At 38.8% G+C, this 20197-nt stretch overlaps 1 protein-coding gene and 1 long non-coding RNA gene across 5 annotated transcripts in view; one reads left to right on the top strand and one right to left on the bottom strand.

The window, feature by feature from the left end:
- RGS20 (regulator of G protein signaling 20) overlaps nt 1–15916 on the top strand; it is a 35397-nt gene extending 19481 nt beyond the window's left edge. For 3 of the 4 annotated variants that reach the window (XM_040076418.2, XM_040074862.2, XM_040074069.1), the window contains 4 exons: nt 8406–8554; nt 12615–12701; nt 13535–13769; nt 14997–15916. In XM_040076418.2, the coding sequence (XP_039932352.1) occupies nt 8406–8554; nt 12615–12701; nt 13535–13769; nt 14997–15185 (660 nt within the window). In that variant the 3' untranslated portion in view covers nt 15186–15916. Of the gene's footprint in view, nt 1–8205; nt 8327–8405; nt 8555–12614; nt 12702–13534; nt 13770–14996 lie in introns of those variants that run through there. The other variant, XM_040075632.2, reaches the window with a different exon arrangement.
- On the bottom strand, nt 461–8015 carry LOC120758694 (uncharacterized). Its single transcript, XR_005703061.2, has 2 exons — nt 7676–8015; nt 461–5516 (listed from the first exon to the last, which is right to left on the bottom strand). It is a non-coding gene; the product is annotated as an uncharacterized LOC120758694 (long non-coding RNA).
- Nucleotides 15917–20197: the final 4281 nt, after the last annotated feature.

Here is a 20197-nt window from a genome sequence, read left to right as displayed (position 1 = left end):
TCCACGTCCCTCCCCACGGGCTCCCAGCGCAGAGCCCGGGTCGCACTCGGCTGACCTCGTCTCCGGGACCGGGGTCAGGATCCCTCTCTGGGGCGGGATCGCACCCCGGGCCGCGCCACCTCCCCGGCCCCAGCGCATTTAACAGCCCGGCTCGGCCTCCGTCCTGCTGCCTGTCTCACTAGTCCCGAAGATGGGACAGCAGCCTTGCCCCCGCCCCACCGGGAAGGGGGTCCCGCGGTGCGTCTGTTCTCGGAGCCCGGGGCTCCCCTGCCAAGTTGGAGAGATAAGCAGCAACAGGCGAGTGCTTCGTAGAGGGTCTTCCAGTACCAGCCAGCCTCATTAAGCATCCTTAGAGAAGAGAGCTCTGTCATTAGGTAATGTCAGTGGGTAAGAAAAAGCAGGTAATGAAAATTGGACACAAATACAGAAAGTGAAATAAGATTATCCTTGTACACACCAGTAAGAACCTACAGTAATTTAATTGCAGTGTAATTTACATGATGCAACCGTTCCATTATTTCATTTTTGCTGTTGAAAAACATAAAGCGATAACTTTTCATCTGACACTGGTCGTTATGATGTAATGGCAAGGGATCTCCTTGTACCTCTGTTGCACAAACAGAATGTCAGCATCGAATCCAGTGCTCTGCAGAGCTATGGGCTGTGGAGGTAGCTACACCACTGCTGTATTACAGGACCAGAAGAGGTACACCAGTTCGACTAAATGGAACACCGGCATCATAATCTGCTAGGAGATTCCTAGTTGTGGTTCCTAAAATTAGGAACGTCATGTTGAAATTAGGAGCATCTCTCTAAACTCAGAGCCAACTGAATGTAAAACTGTGCTTTATAAAACACTCAAAGGTGAGAGAACAGTTACTTTATTTTGCCTTTAATTTTTTATCTCCTCCACACATCAATACTTACTTTGATACCTTTACTGTAGGTCCCAAATATTTAATCATAGAAGCATTACCTAAGCTGTTGCATGCCTCTCTACCCCCTGCTTAGTGCAGTGAACATATTTCAGAGTGAGCAGTGATGTCTGAGGACTGAGTTTAAAGTACCAGGAAGGAGTTTTCAGGCTGCAGGGTGCCTGTGTCTCCTGGAGCTCAGGTCAAATGTTGATGAACTTGAAGCATATCAGCAACTATCAGTACTCAGTCTCTCACAGAAATTCATCCCATCTTTTTTTCACTAAGAAAAGTGACAAAGGAGACGGCAAGTCTCAGAAATACTCTGGAGATCTGGCATTCAGAAGTAGGAGGATTCTTAGCTAGAGGTTCGTTACTCCTCACTTGCTGTTTTCAAAGCCAGGTGAAGCAAAGAAGCCCAGAAAGCGTCATGGCCAAAGTGAATGTGTACTAAACCATACTCTGCCCTTCGTTCAGCATTAAATTGACTTTGGTACTACTCCTGCTGGCTGACACTGCCTGCTGGCGCTACAGCCGAGCTCACCAGGCAGAGGGTTGCTATCTATCACAGCGCCTGCCCTGCAGAGCAGCCAGATGCCAGCGTAGTACAATCCGAAGTGAATCGCGACAGTCGGAATCAATAGGAAACAGCGTGTGAATCACCGCTTAATGAACTCCAGGGTGAGTCATCCCGATTCAAACCAGCTTTCAGACCAGTACAATGTCAGTCAGCTTCTCACACAGCTCGGTGTGAGTCAGATCTCAGCACCGAGTACAATGTGAAATGAGTCACTGGCTAATACAGCACCATGTGCCTCCAGTACCCAGTGCGAGTTGTCGGAGCTTCTGTGTGATATGAGTCACTTCATAGTACAGTAAAACGGGCTTCTTGGAGGCCATTCATAATTAAGCACAATACAACCAAGTGCTCGGGAGGAGATAATGGGAGTGAGCAGAGTAAACTGCTTACAGGCACCAGTTTCACTGCATAGTAGAGAGGTTTGTAAAACATTAGGATGAATGATATTTTTTTAAAATGTCATTGTTTTAAAATAAACAAGCAGCATAAAAATAACTAGAAGCAGGTACTTTGACATCAGAGCCAGCAAAACCAGGGTTGAGGTGGCAGTAAAAATCCCAGCACTAGAGAAGCCTGTGGGGTTTTATGTTGGTTTTTCTTCCAAGAGAACCGATCAGTCAATGTGACTGACATACATCCACTGAGGCCCTCCCCAGCTGCCACAGAAGACAATACAAGGGATGCTGACAGCTTGTGCTGTGCAAAGGAGAAGATCCTGACACTGATTTAACTTAATTGCAGCTTGCAGTGACCTAGTTTGTGAAGGACTCAACATGGGATGAAATTTTATCCATACTTACATTCATACTGCTCCACTGTCATAGCATCCACATAATCAGTTGGACAGAAACCACAGGTTGCTTTTGTTGCTTTTCCTATGCAACTGGTAAAGAATTCTTTCACATCTTTCCCTTATTACAGGAGAAATAATGACAGCGATCCTGCTAATTACATGTTAAAGTGACATTTTCAATGAAGTCTCTTGTGATAAAATCCAAACTAAAGAAATTCTTTCTTCCAGAGAGGATATAGGGTATCTCTCTAAAAAACAAACAAACACAACAACAAAACCCACACAAATCCCACTGAAGCCCCAAATAACTAGGTTTCTAACAGGAAAGTCAGATTTTACTCAGGGAAAGACTTTAGTGCAGGAAGTTTTTGCAGAGGGTGGTCTCATATGATGACCAACTGGGCAGAACTGAATACCAAAGAGAAAGGAGCAGAAGACATCTAAGGCATTGGTAGAAAAATACCTGTTACAGGTGACATGATCAAGGCACAATTACCTGTTACCTGCACATTGTGATACCCTTTCAGCCATTCCTTTTGAAATGTAAAGCAATGCTTTAAGCTGGATAGATGAACGTGGCTCCTCTGAGCTGCTGCTTCCCTGGAAAAATAAATTAACTAAAACAAGCCAATGTACTCAGTTTCCGGGCATTTGACATGAAAGCGTCCCAGAGCTGATCGTTTCAGGGTAACACTTTCACTTGCAACTTTATCCATTGAAGCCTTTAGCAGACTCGGGCACAGCAGTGACATAAAAAACTGGTTTGTTCCACGTGCTGTTAGTGTCCTTTCTGCTAACCTTTGTCTTGCAGCCACAAACTCTCAACCATTTCTGCCACCCCACTACAATATGCCAAATCTCCAATAACACAAAATAACTTTCGAGGAGCTCTTGCTCTTAACCTAGTAAATGGGCAATCTGACAACTATGCCTTAAGCATGTGCATATGTGTGGGCGAGTTCATTAACATATATTAGAATTCTTCTCTGTCTAAAATAGCACACTGCTTGATGCAGAAAGCCTGCTTGTCACATTTGTCAATGAAAAGGAAGAAGCACGAGCATCAAGTTTCCTGTTCATATTTCAGTTGACAGTGAACTGCCACAGGCTTCAGTGGGAGTTTGTTGCAGCCCCAAATATATCTGAATTGTTAAAAAATAGATTTAGAGATTTATTTGGAGCTTGACCCCAGTTACAAGCCTCTTATGACATTAGTAGATAAGAACAGAATCTCTTCCAACTCACTGGTTACCATTACTGGGAGGATCCAAAGTCAAAGCAGCAACTGTGAGAGTTATATAACCTCACCTAAAGCTTGCTGACACCAAGAGGTGGCTTTCATTGCTTTAGTGGAGTTTGGATCAGGCCTGAAGTATTTACTGAAAAGTAACAGATCCACATCTGTGCCCTCACTCCAAGTGGCTGTTAGCTAGAGTTCCAGCACAGGGCTTCCCAGGCTGCAGAGTTACTGGGAAAGCTCCATGCTGTGGCCATGCAAATCACCCTCAAGGACAAGCTAAAGCTTGCACACCTGCCTGATTGCAATGCATACAAGGAGGAAACATTACATCTCAGTAGTTAAGTTTAAGTAATAGAATCTCTGCACTCTGAGCTGAAAAAATGTCATTGTGTTTTAGCATAATGTGGGGATAAAACTATAAAGTTTTGTCTACAATCTTCTGCATATTCCTGGGCTTGGGGCTTTGGTTTGTTTTTTTTTTAAATTTACATTTGTGGGTTAGATTTTAAACACTGCTCCTTTGGAAATGCTATTTTCTTGATAGCCCACTTTTTTGTTGAGAAATTAGCAAATATTATAAATGTTACATCTAAGCCAAATATCACCTGAGGTGTTTTTAACCAGGAAAATAATTTTCACTCCTGACCTTTTACACTCCTTCGTGTTTATAAGGTTATATGGAGAAATGCTTCATAATCTGAATGTCAGATAGGTGTGCTTTGGAGTGGAAAAAGTATGACAGACATTCTTATTTCACCACCTCAACATTACTCTTAAGGCATACACTGGTTTTGCCACTATTGTCCAAAGTGGCATCTCAGATGCTTGCTTTAGTCCTTGGACATTTTTAAAATTACTTATTAGCATTTGATGATAGGAGCACATACTTTTTAATATGATTCACAGATGCTCTCTAGCAGGGTAAGAAGTGAGAACATGTGCCATTAGTTTCCCTCTGTTTTTGATTCATTAGGGACATTTCATTGCTCTTTAGGGACAATTTTATAATGGACTAAATTTGTTGTTATCATAACATAGAGAAGGACATCTCTTTCCTTGGGAGATCCAGAAACTCTGCACGTAGGCATCTGCAGAGATGCTACATTAGATTGACTTGAAACCATCAACCAACTGGAGACAAGCTGATCACCTCAACTTCTACTTCTCATTCTCACTTAAGTATTTGACTAAACAGCACTCTCCGTGTAGAATTTGGATGGTTCTGTGGATTCCTCCAGGCAGGACACACTGTGCCTAGACAAGTTTATGTTTCAGTATGCTGACGAATAACTTGTAAGTGGCCAGCCACTTGTCCATAGTCAGAAGAAACTTCCTGCAGATGCAAAAACGATCATGCAGAATAGACTCACGTACACAATTCAGGGAGGCAGAAGATGTTTTGTAGCTCCAGACAATCACCAGGGATAGATCATGCATGCACCGGAACAGTCCCAAGGCACATGAGACAGCTGTGTGTAGGATCTGAGCAATAATGCAGGTCCCAGGGCCTCATGTGGTCTAGCCAACACCACCATGAGGACTTGTGCAGCAGAAGCTCTTCTCGCCATCTAGACACTGACTGTCCCACTCAAGGATTTGATTCCTCATAGTGACCCATATTAGCGAAATTAGACCCTACTGACTATCCTTGTTATACCCAGCAACAGGCTAAAACTGTACCCAGTCTGAGTATGAAGAGAGCATGATATGGTAGGGGTTGAAGTCCTTTGGTTAAAGGTATCTTACATCGTCCTGTCAGTACCCTCATGGTGTTTCTGGACTCCTCAGAAAACATGTACAGGACAGCAGTCCATCTCCAGTTTTCAAATCCTCTGTGCTTTCTTCTCTAACCCATTTTCAAACGAGGCACATTGCTGTTCCAGATGGTGGGGACAGAGAAGGCAGACTCTATTTCTCAAAGTGCAGAGAACATCCAGTACAGAGGGTTCTCATATAATTTTTTCATTCCCATAGCACCTTCAGAGAGGTCTGGAAATCAGATGTCCCAAATTACCAACTATAAAGCTACATGAATAGAAGACCTTTTCATTACAAGGTCTAAGAACACCCTCTCCTTTTTGCCCTGAAGGAGCCTGAAGTCTACTGAAGGCAAAATAATAACCACCTCAATTCCCACAGATCCACAAATCAATCAAGCAACTGCTTAAATTGTTGCTAATGTGGGCTGTACTATAAAGGAGTAAGGACTTTTGTTAATTCCTGCAAATAATATTCATTGGAGTAATTGATAAATCTACTACCCATTCCTGCACAACTCAAACCAGCAACTGCCTGGCAAGGTTCATCACACAGCTCTGGTGGTTGCAGCAAGAAGTGACAAAGTGTGATGGAAATCTTCCATGTCTACATGAAATTCTGGATATATTAGAAGCAGCAAAGCAGAAAGATACCTACACACATAAAATAAGGCTTTTCTGAAGTTAGGTAAACAGTGTTGAGATAGATCACTTATTGCTTGTTCTGTGAACCTCACCAGCCTGACATGGTTTTGTCCTATGGGACTCAATACTATGTGCACCAAAGGAGTTTCTACAACTCCGTAGTAACCTGCACCACTGCTCAGCACTCTGCCTTGCCATCCTACAACATGGATCCTGGATTGTATTTAGCCCAGGCTAACTCATTATTAATATGAGTTAGAGATATGAATGTGTGAACATAGAATATCTCAGAAGTAAGAGTGGATGTATTAGGCTATAGAAACAGCACATGTCTGAATCCAGGTTACATTTTTCTAATCAATAATAATTGCTTACTGTCCAAAGCAGCCTGAAATATTGTTAGATACATGATCCTTCCAAAAATGTTTTATATGCTATCATTCTCTAATTGAAATCTGAAAATGTTCCATTTAAAGCAGTATAGTTATCTGGAAATAAATTAATACTTATTCATTCCAATAATGTGAATCCAAAGCTGTCAAAGAAACCTGAACCTACAAATGCATTCTACATTTCAGTTATCCTTCCACTTTTTGAAACAAGAAAGGATGGGGAGGGGCAGTTGGAAGCTACATTCTTTTTCTGATTTTCTATTTCTGGCCATTTAGGCATTGCTTGTCAGACTGGGCTTTCAGAGTTTCAAAACGGGTTATAGTTTCTATCTGTATTGTTATTCTTGTATTTTATTCCTTCTGCTACACAGGTGCATCTTCTGCTACCGTGTCATGCATTTGTCTCTTGGGAGAGTGGGTGGTTCTCACAAATACGAAAACTACTAAGCTCTACAAGACAGAAATAAACTCAACATTAAAAAAAAAAAAAAAAAAAAAAAAAAAATCACAATAGCCAAAGTGCAGCAAAATGTAATTCTGCACTCGCTAAAATAACATTCTTTCTTTTCCTGACACTTTTGTCAAGTCCATGATGCCATCTGTACATTTCCCCTCAAGTTAAAACAACAGCATTTCCTAATCATGAATGAACATGATAGAAAGGAAAGTAACTTTTAACTCCCAAGTATTTATCTCATTAGATACAAGTCTGATACTACAGATTTTAAAAAAGGACTCAAAATTGGTAGCAGCTAATTTTAGTTCCCAGTTGTCATGGCCTCAAAAGGTTTAGCAACCTGAAACAAACCTACACACAAAGGGATCTCGTGACACAGGAAGATGACTAGCTATATATCCAAAAAATCAAAAACAAATAAAATTAAGAAAGCCATACTCATCTTTGTACAAGCTAGCATTTCATCTCTCAAAGGCATCTGTCACTTACATACGGCACAACTTTCAGCATAACAGGGAGAGCACTATTAAGTGCTGTAGAGCAAATATGAAGCTCAGAAATAGGTTAGAAATTAAAAGGGACTTCAAGGGGCCTTATCATTTCATCAACACCACTTGTCTGCACAATCTGCAAAATGCAGTCTCCAAAAAGGCTTCCTACAACTGTGAAAAAAAACCAAAACAATAAAAAACAAGCAAACAAAAAACACCACAAAAAAAAAACCAAAAAACAAAAAAAAAAAAACAAAAAAACCCAAAAAAAAAAACAAAACCCACACACACACAAAACAAAAAAAAAAAAAAAGAAAACCCAAAAAAACAACTAGTGCATCCACCAAATATTGTTTCATACTGTCTTCAGTTGTGCTCAATGAAAACCATAACACCTCACTTGTACCTGTTGCAGCAGCCCTCTTGTTAGAGAGGGTAGAAATGAGCCAAGGCAAGCACAGAGTTCTTTTTCATCGCAGCATGAAAAGGCTCTTGGTTTATTAGCCATGCTCACTCCAACTATTCACTGACTCTGGCTGCAGCAAGCTCCTACTGTAGGTTTCCCTTGCAGCCTCTGACTGCTGGTTATTTCCTGCTAAACTGTGACTGCAGGTATTAGTTTGCAGACTCTGACTGCAGGCTTTTACCTAGCTAGACTATGACTGCAGGTTGCAACAAGCTCCAGGCTGCCCTTACAGCAACAATTCTCTCTCCCCAGGATCCTTCTGCTTCATGCTTCCCTCCTCAACAGCTAAACCAACCCCCTTTTATAACACTTATCTTTACTGGATACAGCTGTGACTCATCAGCGACAAGGCTGTATAGTGTAATTAACACAGCTGTTACTTGTCAGGGATGGGGTCACCTGTATTCCCTTCTCCTACAGTACCTTTTTTTCTCTGCATCACCACCATGTATGTGAAGAATTCATTAGTCTTTGCCTTCCATCACAGCACTTAAATGAGTGAATCTTCCAAAGGATTCAACACCTAAGAAATTCCATGTGGGAAAATCAGTGATTTAGCTTTTCAGTTCCTTTGAGGCTGTGGCCTTCTGGGTAAGATTTTTAAGGAAAACAAAAAAAGGGAAAAAAGAGAGAGATGTTTCTTACTTCCCCATTCCTTTGTTGCTTGCAGCCCATGGGATCAGAGAGGACGGAGATACGCAAACGGCAGATGGCTACAACCCCGGAAACCCCAGGTGCTGCACAGGCTCAGCTCAGCACAGGAAATCGAGGGTCCAATGCCTGCTGCTTTTGTTGGTGCTGTTGCTGCAGCTGCTCATGGTAACCCCTCATTCAAGCCTCTAGGGAACAGAATAGCAGGGAAAGAACACATAGCTCCTGCATAGGACAACATAAGCCAAAGAAAACAATTGCATAATTCTGCAGATCTGGGGCACAAAGAGATAGCTGTGCTCTACTACTAGACACAACTCTCTACTCCAGTGCCCTCTTTGTTTCCCCTGCCATTAAGATAACAGATTTTAAAAGAAAAGTCTGTACAGTATCTCTATTGCTCTTTTTTTGCTAATTCTGTTGTAGTGGACAGGGTCTCCTCAGCACTAAGCTTCAGCAAGGCTCCTACTAAAAACTGAAAGCAATACCAGAGTATGTCACAGCTTTAGATTTAGCCTTGACAAGCAGTACCAAAGAAGTTAAGAAAAAGTGGAAGGATTTGTAGGTCAGAAAATGAATAACCAGGTGCCCAGCACTCTTCCTCTGAAGGTAACTGCATCTGTTGTGATTAATTAGTACTGCCAACTCATGGCACCTGCAACTTGTATGAAGATAATTAGGACCAGAAACTTTAAACATTGTATTTGCTGAAGATGAGGAGCGAGGCAAAAAAAAACAAAAACAAAAACAAACAAACAAACAAACAAAAACACAGAAAAACTCCCATTACAAAAGTTCCATTCCTGTTAAGGAAGAAAATTTATCAATCAAAGCAAAAGAGAAGGAATCACTTGATTCCTTAAATTAACAATGTGTTAACCTTCACTTTCTTAACCAGCTCCTCCAGATCCAAGAGATTTCATTCTAAACTTTATGGGAAGAAAATCTTCCCATACTCAAATGCCCTGTATCTGTTCAGGGCCAAATGTTAACGGGTGAGAGTAGAACTCGCATTCAAATAAACAAAAAGTCTTAAACAGCCATATAGAGTTCAGCCAAAACACTGAGAGCAAGTGGAATGCTTCTTAGAAATTCACTATCCATCACATAAAACACTTCAGAGCAAGCAAACCTGGCACTGAGCTAACAGAAGCGGTCACAAATAACCTTACAGCCTGGGCTAGGAATCTGTCCCACTAATGTTATTTTCCAATAGCACCTTGTAGCAAATGTTTTGGAGAATGCCATTAGAAGGCAAGGGAAGAGCAGACTGATCATTTCCTTGCTGTTGGTACAAGTCACACAAAATTCTGCCTTCCCTAATGCAAACAGTGAATATTTTGTAATGGCAAAATGCTGCTTGGAGGTTTGGGATTTTTTGTGAGATGCCAAGAACTCTGATCCTACCAAGCTTTTCAGCAGGTGCTTAGAGGTAAACTAAAGTAGAATTTAGAGAGACATTAACACTGACTGTATATTGATGATTGATGGACAGGATCAGTTTGCTACCTATTGCACCTATGTTAAAGCATCCCATACAAATTCCAATACCATTTCAACAGCTGTCCACTGCAATTGCAAGTGGCTCAGTCCAGAGCTACATTACACAAGAATGGTTTTCCATTCAAGGAAAAAATAAGACACATTTATCTACTATCTATCATTATCTAAGTCATGGTCTATAAAATTTGCATTTTACCTTTTAAATTGCTGATAAAGTGCTTTTTTTTTCTTCAATTTTACCTGATATTTTCCAGGATGCTCATTTTCTGTGCATCTCACTATTCAAACAATTCAAAGAAAGCTATTTACTCAACATGGGTTTGTGAAACTACCCACATTTCATGATGCTTAAAATTCCTATTTGCATTTCCGAATCAACTGGGAAACCAATACAGGCTCAGAAACAGAGCAGCTTGTTTCAGCTTTAAAATAATGTCTGTTTTTTTTTTAAACAATTGTTTTCTAGTAGCAAGAAATGCAAAATAAACCATAATTAAGCTATTTATATTCCCCATTCATAGACCATTTCCTCAAAATAGCCTAAGCTCTTGGAACAGAAAAATTATGAATAGGAATAAAAATAACAGTCTCCATGAGTCATACAGCTGAGCTGCTGAACATCCAATATTCAGCATATTCTTAATAGTAGATTTCAAGTGAACTGAAATGAGTCTCTCAGCTGGATGCTCAGAGCCTGTGTTCATTCCTGTGTTCAGTCAAACCCAAGCCACCAGCCTGTTACTCTTCCAGTATTGCACTAGTCTCTTTATTATTTACTTGTACATTTCTAGGGAAAGAGCCTGCCTGTAAGTAATTTTCCAAAGTATGGCATGTTCTCTTAGGGAGACTTTTGTTATTTCTTTGGTCTTTTTCCTTTTCTGTGCATTATCCTATTAAAATAGTATTCCTTTCTCTTGGATCTGTTGGTTCCCCTCGATTCAAAAATAGTTCTAACAAGAGTATCACTTCCTGTCTGTGTGTGAGGAATACATATCACTTTACATATTCAAAAAAAGGGTCAGAACCACTAGTAAAAAGGGTAGTAAAGGCTTGGGGCCCATATAACCTACCAGAATAAAGAACTAGCACCAGTACTTAATTTTTCTCTTTTTTTCCCTTTTTTTTCTTTTTTTTTTTTTCCCTGAAAAGGAAAGTTGAGATAGTTCATTGGTTTGAACATTTGGTTCAGATGTTGCTAAAAAAAACGTGTTTGCAGTATCTGCTCTCTATCTTAGCAATACAAAAGCTTTCCTATGTCTTCAACACATGGACTGCCGTGGCAAAGAGAAAAGCAGGTTATGGACTAACAGTAGACAAAGACAGAGGAGATACCAAGTAAACAATGAGGCTGCAAATAAGACTTGGCCAAGAATTTAGAATGCAAAACAGGCAGAAAAATCCACTGGTCTAACAACAACAACAACAACAAAACACCAACAAAACAAACAAACAAAAAACCCCACAAACAAATAAACAAAAACCACCTAAAAACTTCCTAGAGATAAATGAGATTCTTAGGGATTATGGCAGCAAAACTTAGAACACTAGCATGAGAGAAAGGTAAGATACAAATGAAGAAATTAAGTTTGATATTTCCCTAGAAGTTAGAGCGACTGTGTTGCCTTGTTTCAGCTGGAGGACCTGTTTCATATAAATAACAGGTTATTCACTGGGACCTTCTCTTCTTGACATTTTTTAAGCAGCTCTACAGATTATATGACTGCATGTGTGTATGCATTTCTCACTAAGCTACCATAGCCTGGATGAACTGGAATGTAGTCCCCCCTACCTAAAGAAATATTTATCATTTCAAACCCAGTTTCAAATGAAAATGAATCATCTACAACTACAAAAGAGATTTTTAAAAACTAGAGCTATCTTAACTAACATTTGATGAAAGAAGCAGGAACATTACAAAGAAGCAGAAGCATTACAAAAACAAAGTAATGCTACAAACAAGTGTTTCCATTCAGACATACTCAAAATGATATTCAGCAATGATAGATCTGCTCTTTGTGCTCCAGATCTTACATTTTGACACGTGTATTAGCAATTTTGCAAGATGCAATCAATCACCACGCAATCTGGCTATATCTACATCTGAACTCTGAAAGATGCTTACCCTTCCAATATCACATACAGAAGTCTCCAGCTCACTTAAATCTTGTGTTCTGCTTCTGAACGCTGACTTTCCTGTAACATGGCATCATTACTCCAAACCAGAGTGCAAACAAACAACTCCAAACCCACCTACCTTGAGATCTAACTCACATAAAACCAGCGCATCAGGTCCAGCTTAATTAAAAGCACTGCACTGACCATACACAGTAAAAAAATCAATATAGAACAGATTTGGTATGTGACAAAGGGTATGCATGTATACATATATATCCCATATACATACATATACATGCACTTGTGTGTGTGTGTGTATATATATATTTATATATATAAAATTGGTCTTGACCATCCTAATGGGTCCCTTTAACTTGAGATATTTTATGGAACTATGCTCCTTCTGCAGAAAATCTTTGTTACAGAATATTAAACAGCATTCAACTACACTCAAGGTTTATACAATTGCAAAATTAAGGTCAGAATGTAACTGTGGGTAATGTGCCTATCATTAGCGTCTGTCCTTTTAAAAATTAAGTACAGAAGGAGAAGTATCTGCTTTATGTTCAACTCTATAAAGTTGACTAAAACTTTGTTTGCTACTTTGCAGTCTTACTGTTAGAAATCAAGAAGAAGAGAGAGCAAGGAGAACATCTCATGAACTCCAAGCAGAGGGTATTCCAAACTGTGAGGAAAGGTATGGTCTTTATTAAGTGTTCTGCCAAGCTAAAATGAAACAAACCCAACAAACCGTATTAAGTAATTGAAATTATTTACCTGAAATATGAAAATAACTACTATCTTCTTGTCATTTACACTCAATTTGCAAGTCACCTTTTTTTTACCTTCTAATGAACCACATGTCTGATCTATATTTTACTTTATTTATATACAGCATGTAAGCACATCTCCACTCTCACAACAAATTAAAACCAGCATCGTAAACCAGTCTCCCTTTTTCCTGAAATAATTTAAAAATACATCCTGTTCCCACCCAGCAAGTACACAATGATCTTAACCAGCAGCGCTCAGCCTTACAAAAATAATTAAGTGGAGCTTACATCCTCCCCAAAGTCAGGCAACAGTTTCTTCAGAAATGCTCAAACAGGTAAAGGTAGCTGCAAAATGGTAACATACTGGTGGGTACCTTTCAGAGTGTTTTGAATAATTGCTTCTTAATACATATTTTCATTCAATTTTTAACCATAATTTAAAAATGAATATTAGGAATAGAATAAATGTCTAGCTGCGGGACAGGTACTTCTTTGTTGCAATTACTCTGAGCAGTAAACTGCAATTTCTGCATCAAAGCAATCACCTGCATCAGAGCTTTTGATAAGCACACTTTCAAAAAACATCTTGTAAATGTGTTTACAAGAGTTTGCACTTGGGTAGTTCCAGTGAGGAATCAGAAACCCATGAACCTTACAATTTTGTTCCATGGTGACGGCAGATGCCTCCTGCCAGCTGCAAACATCTTGAGTAACAATCATTCATTTCTCTCTTCTTTTGCTCTTCTTCCTCCTTAAGCCCTGCTCCCACTCTCGAAGAAGTAAATGCCTGGGCTCAATCATTTGACAAGTTGATGCTTACTCCAGCTGGCAGAAATGCTTTTCGTGAATTTCTACGAACAGAATTCAGCGAGGAAAACATGCTTTTCTGGATGGCCTGTGAGGAACTAAAACAAGAATCCAACAAAAGTGTCATTGAAGAAAAAGCAAGACTAATTTACGAAGATTATATTTCTATCCTTTCTCCAAAAGAGGTATATTGCTTTCCCTAATATTCTGTGATGTTTCTTTGCACAGTTAGACCCAACATGTGTTTAAAGCTACAGCAATACTCAGGGAGAACTTTCCCCCCACCCCAGTCCACAGCCATCAAGTAGATATTTAGGGGAAGAAGGCACCCATCGTTGAGGTAGTTTTGAGATGGTCAAAACTACTTTCACTGGTTGTAAGGAAGCTCTTCCTGTGCTAGCCTGGCATGCTGATGTGGAATTTTTAGTTTGAGACACAAATATATGGCTGATCATGTTATCCTTGCTCAACTCAAATTTTATTTGTTGGACAAATCAGTTCCTTTTCTCGTTACATTCGGAAGGGGGTGTACGCATCTCTCCAAAAGCACAGTAACCAGCAATAAAGTGTTATTTTCAAAGCACAAATTTCTCAAAGAGCAGATGACAAAATAAGACATAGAACAAGCACAATGACTTCCCCAAAATTTTCAAAACCACTTGTCACTTTGCTGTTAGCAAATATGTCAAGTTTCAACGACACCTCAGTACAGTTTGAATGTAATGCTGCCAAGCTGGCTGGAATTTTAACCCTTCCAACATCCTTGCAAAATTGCAATTTAATTATTTTTTTTGTGCCAGCTGTACTTATGAAAATGCTGTTTAAATCTACCTGGTCTGTTCCTGCAATACTAATATTTCTCTACAGACACTAGAGACCTGCAGGAAAAAAAAAAAAAAAAAAAAGGTATTACTGTATGTTGTATGGAATCATTATATATGCAGTTCACATCAATTCACTCTGCTTTTTAACAGAAATTTGATTAAGCAACAGCTTCCCAGGTTACATTGTCTGCCTGCGTCATACTCTTACTCCAAATACAGTCTCTTACAACAGCACTAACTCTCCAGGAAATGAACTGTCACAAAAAATTATAAATCCTCTCTACTACAGAGCAGAAAGTTGGTCTGGAAATAACCCATCGGTCTCAGTAATAATGGGATTGCAGACAGCTTTGTTCAAATAAGGTACCTCAGTGAGGACATTTCTCTACCCATGCTCAAGATATTACTCCATTCAAATTTTAACAGAATCATTTTTTGCCTAAGTATATTTAGCAATTTTTACAGTCTTGGAGGACATCAGCTGAAATGCTTCAAAAAGATGGCTTTTTCAACCAATAAAACAAAACTAAGACCCCACCTGTACTATTCACCACTATTATTTACATGACTTTCTATTTTAATACGCAGGTCAGTCTGGACTCCAGAGTAAGAGAAGTTATTAACCGAAATATGCTGGAACCCTCACAACACACCTTTGATGATGCACAGCTTCAAATTTATACCTTAATGCACAGAGACTCTTACCCGCGGTTTATGAACTCTGCTATTTATAAGGACTTGCTTCAGTCCTTGTCTGAAAAATCCATTGAAGCATAGAATTTTTTCTTAAATGTATTATTTATTTTAAAACAGATGGGACTCTGGGCTACAGAAATCTACAGGGAATTTAGAATTAATCAGATATTTACCTGAAAATAACTCAGGCAAGTTTTACTACAGACTGAATAATTTAAATCCGCACAAAGTTCTGACACAATCAGTTAAGTACAGTTTCTGATTAAAATCAGTATTACTTTGCAAAAGGAAACGAGAAAGAAGAAGAAATGTTGCTCAAAATACGCAGAATTTTTTCAAACACAGCAGACAATTCAGACACAAGGCTATTACAACTTATGTCTGAGGTGCAAATACCAACTGAGCACAAAACTAAAACTGATTTTTAAGTGGAGTGTTAGAATTTTCTGGAAAACCAGACCAGTTGCCCTTTACACACTGTGATCTAAGTAAAAATATTAATGTCAATACTGTTACTCTAGGCAGTGCCATCACACCTGGAATAGGCACACTCCACTTGTTTTGGTATATTTAATGCATACATGGTGCACTAATGGAAATCGGCATGGCAATCTCAAGTTCATGAAAGTTACTGGTTGAAATAATGCTGCTTATATAAAAAAAAGTCTTTTGCTGAAGAATTGTTATTTTAGTACTAGAATCTGCTGAAGGCATTAAGTTCCCTTTGTTGATGTTCATAAAGTTAAATTATTTATTTCAGAGGAAGACAAGTCTGGGCATTCAAATTCCAAAATAAAGCACAAGAATTCTCACATATTTTTCTCTTCCCACAGTAGGTGTTTGTAAAACCATTCACTATTTGCTCCCAAGAGGATGGCAGTTTCAGCCAGCTTGGGTTTGTAAATACAAAATTCTCCCATTCCCTGACAGATCTTGTAAGACATTACAGTTATACACACAATTTACTTAACAAAGGAAGGAAGATGGAACTTGTGTTCTGATACAGCACTATTTCAGACTGCCCAAGACTACCAGCTCTATCCAGTTATAAACCATGTTCATTTACAGTATACCAAGGTATTACACTTAATTCCTGGTTATATCTCAAAATCAGTAACCACAGGAAATAATAGGAAGCAAGTAAATTGAATCCACATAAACTACCTGTAGATCTGTTACTCTAATGTCTTCTTTCTTTTGGATTACAAGATTCACTACAATTCCACTATATTAAATTCTTAAGTTCACAGTGGATTTCCACTGAATTGTATTTTTTTCCTGTGTATTTATTTAAATGAGTCAAATGACACATAGAGGTCGGAAAAAGACATATGGAAAACAGAAAGAAAGAAAAAATACCCCTAGAAGGGAGAAAATGACAGGCATAATTCAGTGAAACCTACTCTTTGCTTAATTCCAGCACTATGGAAAATACAAAATGAGAACTTTCTCAAAAAAAAAAAAAAAAAAAAAAAAGGAAGTGGGAAGAACAAAACAGAATTTAAGAGATCAGATCAATTTAATTGTTTCCTCAATGGACTTGGAGACATGTTATGCTCTTACTGCATTTGCATTTTGAAGCACATAATGATTTGATTTTTTCAGTACACAGTACCACAGGAGAAGAGCTGGTACACAGTGACTTATCCATGCTATGGGCTGGTTCAAGCCAGGTTGGATGGGGCACTGAGCCCCAGCCTGGTCTAGTGGAAAGTGTTCCTGCCACTGGGGTTGGTACTAAATTAAGGTACTTTCCAACCCAAATCATTTATGATTCTATGACCAGTTTTCATCATCTCCTTCCAACAACAAAACACTATTCAACATGTCAGCATGAAAAAGTAAACAAAAAAACCTAGAGAGAGCAAAGCAAAGTGCTTCTGCCCACTGTAGCACAGTGCTGGATGACTAATCTAAGAGGAAACCTTCCATACACCATTAAAGACATCGATCAGTTACTGTTTGCCACTGCTTAACCTGTCAGTGCTGGTTACTTCAACTGAATTTCTACTTAACACACCCAAAGCACTACCAACACAATTTCAGTTTATGTGAAACATTACAATCTAAGTAGCAACTTCAACAAAACAAACCAGGTATTTTCAAAAGGCAACACTCACAGGGAGCTTGCGGTTAAACAGACAACGCTGTACTTGTTTTAATCAGGGTGGGCAGGAGTGCTCTAAACCTCTAAGTTGACAAATTAAGTTTAATTAGGTCAAATCCAGCTTGTTGGGAAGATCATACATACACATCAAAAAAAACACTTCAAAGCATGTCACCTCACAAAATGGAGGATTTAATTTCTTTTACGTTATCTCTCTTCCCTGCAAAGATACTTCATTAAAAGCTGGAAGACAGACTGAACCTTCATAGTCCATATCAAACCATATATTCTATTATTCTCCAAGAAAAAGAATGAAAAAAGACGCAATGAAGTTAGAGGGGAGATAAAACTATATTGGTTTGGGTAGTTTTATGGTTAACATTAAATTATTAAAAGAAGAAAGTAATAATTTCTAAGCTTATTTTCCATGTGCCAGAACTTCTAAGCAATTGACATTCTCTAGGCAATTTTAATTTTACTTCTGCATTACAATATGTTGACATTTGCAATGTGTATTCTTTCCTGAAATACCTTAACAAATCTTAATGCAGTGCTTTAGGCTTAAGCTCATACCCACCACCAGTAGCAGAATGCTGACCCCTAGATATCCTGAGAATATCTCCTAAAAACCCAAACAACTCACTCCCTTAAATATCTTATTTTGAGTCTGGTTAATGCTGGATTTAATTGATGGCACAGAGGCAAGGAGGGGGAAGATAAAAACAAAAACCCACCCACACAGACAACAAATTTTTAATTACATTTCATTGCTATATACCTGCTCACGGTGCATAAACTTCTCAGGGCAAAAGAAAAGTGCACTGAAAAGGAAAAGTTTCCAAGGACAAGCTGTTACATGAATAGCAGGAGAAAATAAGCATATTGACATAAGACATTATTTAATCATGTAAGAAATTATCACAAAATCAATTTATCCTAGGTTGAAAATGAGCACGGTTGGTTTGCCTTGGCATTTATTGAACTGCAGGATATCATTAAGCTGTAACAACTTTCCAGTCCACTGGCATTCTTCCTTCAATGTCTGCACATCATAAAGCAGTAACTCCCACAGAACATGCATACTATTAAAGACTGCTCCTTTCACCAGCCTGCTAAGCACTATTAAAATTGCATGGGGCTCCTTCAGCCAACATACTGTGCTTTACAGTGACCTTTAAATTCCAAAGTCATTAGCACAGTACAAATAGAGAGAAAAAATATATATACGTATATATATATTCTGAAGGGCTCTACCTTATAAAGTTAGATTAAAATTCATCACACAAGCACCTGCACTTATGCAGTTTCTGATTACAAAGGATATCAGAAAAAAAGATAAAGTGATGAGAAAGGCTACCATATCATGACGTTAAGTAATTTTCCAACAACTTTGCTGTAAGCAGTCTTTAAGAACATGTGTCTTCTGCCATAAAAGGTATGAGTATAGTTTCAATGACATTATGAAAGGTTTTTTTTATACTAGTGTTGTAACTAAATTAATCCCAAACTCTTTGAAATGGTAAAAAAATTTAAGAGTCGTGATGATCTAGTGAAACAGAAGTTAATATACAGTTGTATAAAATTGTGCTTAAAAGAAGTGAAACTCCTCAGGTTTGTTTATATGACTACTATTTCAAGATTCATTTCCAGAGGCATGTGTTTTAAAGGTAATGCAACTGCATTTTACAGAATGAAGACTTCATGTTGATTATTTTTAATGTCTAGGCTGGTAAGGGTTGTGAGTTTCAATTTAAAATTCATGTATGTGATCCCAAGTAGAATCCTGAACTCTGGATAAAAACGAGAGACCCTTCCTTAGATACACAAAAGCCAATACCACTGGACAGATATTTCCTTTCTGCTTAGTCATAGTCAAAAAGAATCATACAGTGCAAGATAATTTAAAACTCATACTTTTTCCTGAACGAGATAACAGAATATATGAGCAAATGTATAATGTATGAGAAAATGTCTTCTAAGGATCCAGAAGTTGTGTTTTCTGAGCAGCAGGATCCTCTAGCCTTGCTTACAGAAGACTGGATCCTTAAAGAACCACACGCACACACATACACACATTTTAGAAGGAATGTGGTCTCCTCTTTCTCTCTATTAGAATTGTGTACAAACTACCTTAACATGTAGGACAACTCCGTTCCATCAGAGAGAACTGAAGTGTCCATAAAGGTAATAAGCAAACCTGCTGTTCTTAGATGGGAGAGATTCATCACCAGTTCTGCTGGCACGTTTCAGTGCATGAAATATCCCCGTGTACGGGGTTAGTCATAGCACAACTGCAACCCAGCAGACAAGCCAGCCAGCTGGAGAAACGAGACAGTCCCAGCCCCACCTTTGCATCCTCTCCTATACAGGAAGGCAGTTTCAGACAGCTGTGAAAACTGCAGCTACTGTTAAACAGAGGTCCATCCAAAGATCAGTACCGGAAAAGTTTTATTTTGGGATTTGGGTAACCAAAATAAAGCATGAATAGAACAGATGCATTTTTGGATCAAGTTGTCACACTCCATCTTTCATTGGGCAAAAGAAACAGTTCTTTTTACCATGGGGGCAGAAGAGAGAAGGATGAAGGCTCCTACTTAGCCATCAGGTATCATCAGGTGAAATAACATTTTATTTCAACTCCTATTCAGATACACCTGCATCACAGAAAGTGCTACCACAGTTCTGATTCTTTAATAAGGTCCAGATATAATCTGGTGACTACAGAAAGACAATTACTACATTTTCTCAAAAGATAAATCTTCTAAGTGTCACAATCAGACACAAAGATTAAAGGACACACAGTGTGAGGAAGGTTATGCAAACCAACCAGTGCCTGCGCAGTATATATATATGCTGTGAACAGCTGTGGAAATTTAGGTCTACTTGGCATCCAATTTGCTGTCATTTTTAACATAATTTTTTGGACTTGTTCTTTTAGAAAGGTCCCCAAACAAAACACTCTAACTAAACATCTATAATTGGTTTG

The sequence above is a fragment of the Hirundo rustica genome, chromosome 1 (genome assembly GCF_015227805.2).
Source record: "Hirundo rustica isolate bHirRus1 chromosome 1, bHirRus1.pri.v3, whole genome shotgun sequence".
In the NCBI taxonomy this organism is placed as follows: Eukaryota; Metazoa; Chordata; class Aves; order Passeriformes; family Hirundinidae; genus Hirundo; species Hirundo rustica.
Note: the sequence above shows the minus strand (reverse complement) of the source record. Positions and strands in the feature narration are given on the sequence as shown.